Source organism: Myotis davidii, unplaced genomic scaffold (genome assembly GCF_000327345.1).
Source record: "Myotis davidii unplaced genomic scaffold, ASM32734v1 scaffold3211, whole genome shotgun sequence".
NCBI lineage: Eukaryota > Metazoa > Chordata > Mammalia > Chiroptera > Vespertilionidae > Myotis > Myotis davidii.
The window spans coordinates 299,029-304,829 of record NW_006282526.1 but is presented as its reverse complement, the minus strand read 5'-3'; the positions used below and the strand labels follow the sequence as shown (position 1 = coordinate 304,829).

Here is a 5,801-nt window from a genome sequence, read left to right as displayed (position 1 = left end):
CCGCCGCCAGCCCCTGACGTGGGGGCTTCCCTTCTGAGAGAAAACAAAATGGCATCGCTTCCCCACGGAGGAGACAGCTGGCCGCGCGGGCGAGCATGTGGAGGTTCCTCCCCGCCCCTCCTTCCCGAGGCCCCACCTGCCGGGGCTCAGGCTGCCCTGCCGGCGTCTGTCCGGAGAGAGAGAAAGGACGACCGGCCCCACGTGTGTGTCCACCATGGTGTGTGGTCGCCCCTCCCTCCCCCACAAGGGCCATCTCCATCGTCCCGCCCGCACCCCTGGCCGCTCAGGACAACCCAGGAGGGGCCATCGCTTGCCCTGGGACTTCCCTGGGCAGCTGCATGGGGCCCCGAAGCCGGGTGCCATTGGAGCTCCAGGGCCAGTCCCCGGCCGCCGCGGTCTCCGCAGACGCAGCCCCGGCAGGTGGCTCTCTGTGCTGCTTCTGTAGCTCCGTGTGGTTATGGGGGAGCTTTTCCATTTTTAGAACCGAAAGTGTTTAGTCACCGATGCTTTTAAAGAAAATGACAGGCGCGCACATACAGACGCGCACAGTGGAGCTCGCCAGTCCGCGCTCTTAGCAGAGAGGCCCCGGGGTGTGGCGGGGGCCCCAGAGTGCACGTGCCCTCGTGGCTCCAGCTGCTGCTGGTCTGGGACAGTGAGGGTCAAGCCCTTCCCAGGGGGCTGGTGGCCTGAACCAACCACTTCCAACAGGGGACATGGTCTCCCTCGCAGGGCCCTGTGGGGGTGAGGCTGCCGCCTTGGACACGTCTGCCCGGTTGTAATGAGCTCTCCGTCCTTGCCTTCCCAGCGGATACGCCCATTGAGGAGTTCACGCCGACGCCGGCGTTCCCAGCCCTGCAGTACCTGGAGTCCGTGGACGAAGGCGGGGTGGCCTGGCAGGCCGGACTGAGGACGGGGGACTTCCTGATCGAGGTAGGGCTGCGGGTGTTCGTATCTTTCTGCCGGGGAGAGCGCTGACTCTCTGATGCTTGGGGTCCGTGGTCTGGACCGTGTGGCCATTGGGCCCGTGGGCGGTGCTCGTGGAGGCTGGCATGGACGTGTGCTCAGTTGTCGCCACCCGCCGTGGATTCCGTGTCCTGCAGATGTGTGTGTGCCTGGGTTGTCTTTGAGGCCGTGGCTGTGACTCTGGCGGGTGGAAGTGCGCGTGGAACTTGGCCACTGGTCTTGCCGTGGCCGGGAGAGAAGCGTGCCCGCCCTCATGTCGGCGCCACGTGTGGAGCTCCAGGCCAGTTCGCTGGGACCGTTGGATTGGGCACCACAAGGGCCGGTTGGACGGGCAGGGTCGTGGCTCTGGCTGGCGTGAGGCCTGTGGCTGATGTGTAAGTTGCAGGAACTGGCCTGTCGATGGAGGGGGCCTTCAGAGACCGAGGAACGTGGGCATGAGGGGCGTCTGAGGCTGATGGCACCGAAAGGAAGCCAGCTCCGACGCGTTGGGATCCGCCTTGCCTGGCAGTAGGAGGGGGCGTGCTCTTAAAGACCCAGGTGCCCATTCCTGCAGCCTCCACCGGGCGCCCCAGGCGCCCACACATCCGAGCTCCGGGCCCTTGTGCGGGTCGAGGTGTTACCTTCATCTTGTTGTGCAAGCGGCTGTTACTCTGTGGAGCCGTGAAGAAAACGGGCATGTGTTGTCCTCGCGAAAAGTACTTCAGGCGGTTGGGGCAGTGCCCGTGGCCCTCATCCGAGCTCTCGTGTCTTGGAAAAGCATTTCTCACGCTGACCCTGAGCCCTGTCTCATCCGTGTTGGAAACCCACGTGCAGGTGGAGGGGACGGGTATGGTGTCCAGCTGGCCACGTGGGGGTCCTGCCATCGGGCCGGCGGGACACTAGTCCGTTCTGAGGAGGCGGCAGCCCAGGCCGCGGCGACGGTCACTGAAGCCCTTGCTCTGGGCCCCGCCCGCGCTTCCCAGGTGGAGAAGTCCCCTTGCTCCAGGGTCTGTCGGCCTCGTACGGTTTGCTGGTTTGAATAGCTAGTGAGGGCCGCCGATGTATGCACGGCCCTGGCATGGGCTCCTCGTATTGTTTCCTTAATAAACTAGTCCACGGAGAAATGCAGGACGGCCGCAGCGAGCCTGGGCCACCCCTTGCCCGGGGGAGCAGAGCTGCCTGGGGTTGGCGGCCGGGGCGTGGTGCGCCTGGGCTGGGCAGAGAAGGCACGCCTCCCGGTCGGGTGGGAGCCCCGTGGAAACGGGGGCATAGGAGTTCCTGTAGCCCCGGCGGTGTGCTCGGTTGGTTGGACCATGGTCCCATGCACCGACGGTCGCAGGTTCCATCCCAGGTCGGGCGGGTACGTGAGGCAACAGAGGACATTCCCCCTCCCGCTCCCTTCCTCCCTCTCTGAAGTCCATGGAAACAGACCCGCGGGCGAGGATAAGAAAGCAGAGTTTACTCTTCACCAGACTCTGCCTCCGGCAGCTTTTCCCTGCTCTGCTCAGCGACCTGCCCCTGGAAGAGGTTTTATGCTGTGGGACCCTCTGAAGGCCAGGGTTCAGGAGTGCCCGGCCCTCGGGCGCATGGGGGCTCTGCTGGCGTTATGATGTCACAGGGCATGAGGGTGGGCCCGCCACAGCCAGGGCCCTGCCCCGCTGGAGCCCAGCTCCCTGCCCTTCATGTCCAAGGCCACCTGGTCGGCTCAGAATTTCCTTCAGGGGCTGGAATTGAAAAGCTGAGACTCTCCGTGGGGCTGTTTCCCAGCTGCCAGCTTCCCCCGCTGGAATATTAGAGTCCCTCCCGGCCTCAGAGCTGCCTTTCCCAGCAGACGGCGTCTATGGTTTTAGTGAAAAGCTTCGACCTGTAGGCGTTGTTCTCTCTGGACTCAGGTGTCTCAGCAAGAAGCCACCCCTGGAGTTGAGAGGCTTCTGAGCTTTTGCCCGAGTGCGGGTTTCCAGGTGCAGGATCCCAGGTGTGGGATCCCAGGTGCGGGGTCCCAGGTGCGGGGTCCCAGGTGTGGGAGTCCCAGGTGTGGGGTCCCGAAAAGCTTCGACCTGTAGGCGTTGTTCTCTCTGGACTCAGGTGTCTCAGCAAGAAGCCACCCCTGGAGTTGAGAGGCTTCTGAGCTTTTGCCCGAGTGCGGGTTTCCAGGTGCAGGATCCCAGGTGTGGGATCCCAGGTGCAGGGTCCCAGGTGCGGGGTCCCAGTTGCGGGGTCCCAGGTGTGGTCCCAGGTGCGGGGTCCTAGGTGCGGGGTCCCAGGTGCAGGCCATTGTCCTCATCCCACCACATCGCCCTGCGAGCCCCCTTTCTGTCTGCTCTTGGAAAGGAACTCAAAGTGTGTCTGATTTATCCTTTCTCCTTAAAACCTGCTGGATTGGACGTGGGGACGAGGGGCCCCTTGGCGGTGCCTGTTGCCTCTTCTGAGCCCTCAGCACCCACAGGAGGCCTGTTCCCTCTCGGGTTGGTCAGGAGGCCAGGCCCGTCCTATGTGGCCAGGCCTTGCCCCGCGGCCCCCATGCGAGCGCTCCTCGGTGCTGACCCTCTGGCTGCGTCTCCTGCCTGGGCGTTGGGGAGGCGTGTGTTCTTTCGTCCTTGGCATCGTTTCTTTGTCGACCGACCCTCACCCGCCGCCAAGGAGCAAACGCTGTGAGCGAAGCTTTTGCCACCTTCCCCCGGGAATTCTGAGGAGGGTAACTCTCTTCCGGAAGGTGGGCAGGACGTGGGTGCCCACGGAGGGTCCCGGGAACGGGGCAGCCCCACAGATCATGACTGTTCAGTGTTCCAGCTCCGTGTGCCCGAGTCCCTGGAGGGCTGAGGACACAGGAGTGTCCCCAGAGCGTTAGGGGCGGTGGGAGCCCCGCGCCTGGGGGGACATGCGGGAGAGAGAGCTGGCCCCGGACAGTGACAGCCCAGGGGGAACGGCCGGGCCGGTGTCTCCCGCAGGTGAGATGGGGGACGGGGGTGGGGGCTGCACCAGCGAGGCCTGCGGGGGCCTCCCCGCTGGATGCAGCAGAGCCAGCTCCGGCATGAGGGGCAGAGCTTGCCCCCGGCCCTCTCTTCCTTTGAGATTCTCTTGTTAAGTCTCCTGACCCCCCAGCCGGGGGCAATGTCACTGGTGAGTCAGGGGAGGGCGTGTGGCTCAGGGTGACAGCTTTGCATGGAGTAATTAGGGGGACGGGGAGGTCGGGAGGTCGTCTTGACGACTCCTGGGATCTCACCGAACCAATGGTCCATCGACCTTTCGGCGACACCTGGCTGGCCTCAGAGCCGCCGCAGGCCAGCCCGCACCTGCAGGTGGGCGCCATGAGCCGGAGCATGGGTAGCCGTGTTTGTAGAACCCCTTGGGGCACGGCCAGGCACTCCGCTGGGCAGGCGGGCTGGCGGCGGGCTGGCCCGGTCCTGTTGGCTCCGGAGCCCCATAGGTGGCCCTCCGACTGAGGGTGGAAGCAGGTGCCGCCTCAGCCTCCGGTCTTCCTTCCGTGAGCTGCCCAGTGGGAAGGAAGCTGTGTTCCTTGCATTCCTCTCGAAGTGAGGAGGTGATTGTTATTTCACAAGCTGCTCCCTGATCCAACTCTACAGAAACCACCACACAGGCGATTCCCTTGTGGGACAGACACTACCTGTGTCCTCCCCGACCGGCCCCAGGCGGGTGTGCCAGCACTGCCAGCACCGTCCTCGTCCCCCCTGTGTGGAGAGGAAGCTGAGGCCAGGCAGGCTAAGGCTGCGGTCACGCCGCAGGCGGGTGGAGGCCGGGCCCACCAGGCGGTCCGGCTCGGCTCCACGGCTCCGACGCGCGCGTGAGGCTTTCCCGTGCTGGGTGGTGTGGAAACCGGCAAAGCGTGAGAACGAAAACAGACGCTAAGGCGCCGGGTTAATTTTCGAATTAGCAGATGCTTTCTATGCCGGCCCCGCCACTGGTGCCAGCGCTCACGCGTTGCTGTGTGGAAACGTAAACTGCCATACACATGGCAGACATCCGCGTGACCGCGTGTGACACGCACCGTGACGCTGACCCAGGAGCGGTGCATCCCAGAGCCCTTCCTGGGAAATGATCCGAAACACGGGAGCTCAGTGCCGCCCACACCAGGGGGCGGGGCCGGCAGCAGGGGAGGGTTAACGGGCATCGTGCACCTGCTTGTGGACTCAAACAAAACCGTTAAACGTTGTGCATGTGCCCGGCAGGTGTGGCTCAGGGGTTGAGCATTGATCTGGAGCCAGGAGGTCACGGTTTGATTCCGGTCAGGGCACAGGCCCGGGTTTCGGGCTCATCCCCAGTGTGGGGTGTGCAGGAGGCAGCCAATGCATGATTCTCTCTCATCATTGATGTTTCTCTCCCACTCCCTTCCTCTCTGAAATCAACTAAAAATATATATATATTTAAATTGTGCATACAAGCCCTGGCCAGTGTGCTCAGTGATTAGAATGTCAGCCTACACACTGAGGGGCTGCGGGTTCGATTCCTGGACCCGGTCAGGGTGCGTGTGGGAGGCAACTAATCGGCATCTCTCTCCCTCTCCCTCTCTCTCTCCCCCTCTCTTCCACTCTCTCTAAAAAAAAAATAAATCAATGGGAAACATCCTGGGTGAGGATTTACAAGAAAGAAACATGCCCGTGTGGAGCTCTCAGCACCCACGGGAACGGGGACTTCATTCGAGGGGAGAAGGGCGGAGTCACAGTGTCCCCGCCGCTCCGACAGGCGCGGGAAAGCGTGAAGGAAGTGCTAGCCCCATGGGGAGGGCTCCGGCGCCATCACGGCTTTCGTTCCGACTTTGCTGCTTCTCGGTTCTCTCAGGGACAGCGTTAATTTCTTGGCAGGCATGAATTTGATAGGAAATTAGTCCTTAGAGGAGTCTG

At 63.2% G+C, this 5,801-nt stretch overlaps 1 protein-coding gene across 1 annotated transcript in view; it reads left to right on the top strand.

The window, feature by feature from the left end:
- The window catches only part of SHANK2 (SH3 and multiple ankyrin repeat domains 2), a 95,082-nt gene that overhangs the window by 676 nt on the left and 88,605 nt on the right, over positions 1-5,801 (top strand). Inside the window, 1 exon segment of the mRNA XM_006779619.2 lies at positions 806-930. Within this exon segment, the coding sequence (XP_006779682.2) occupies positions 806-930 (125 nt within the window).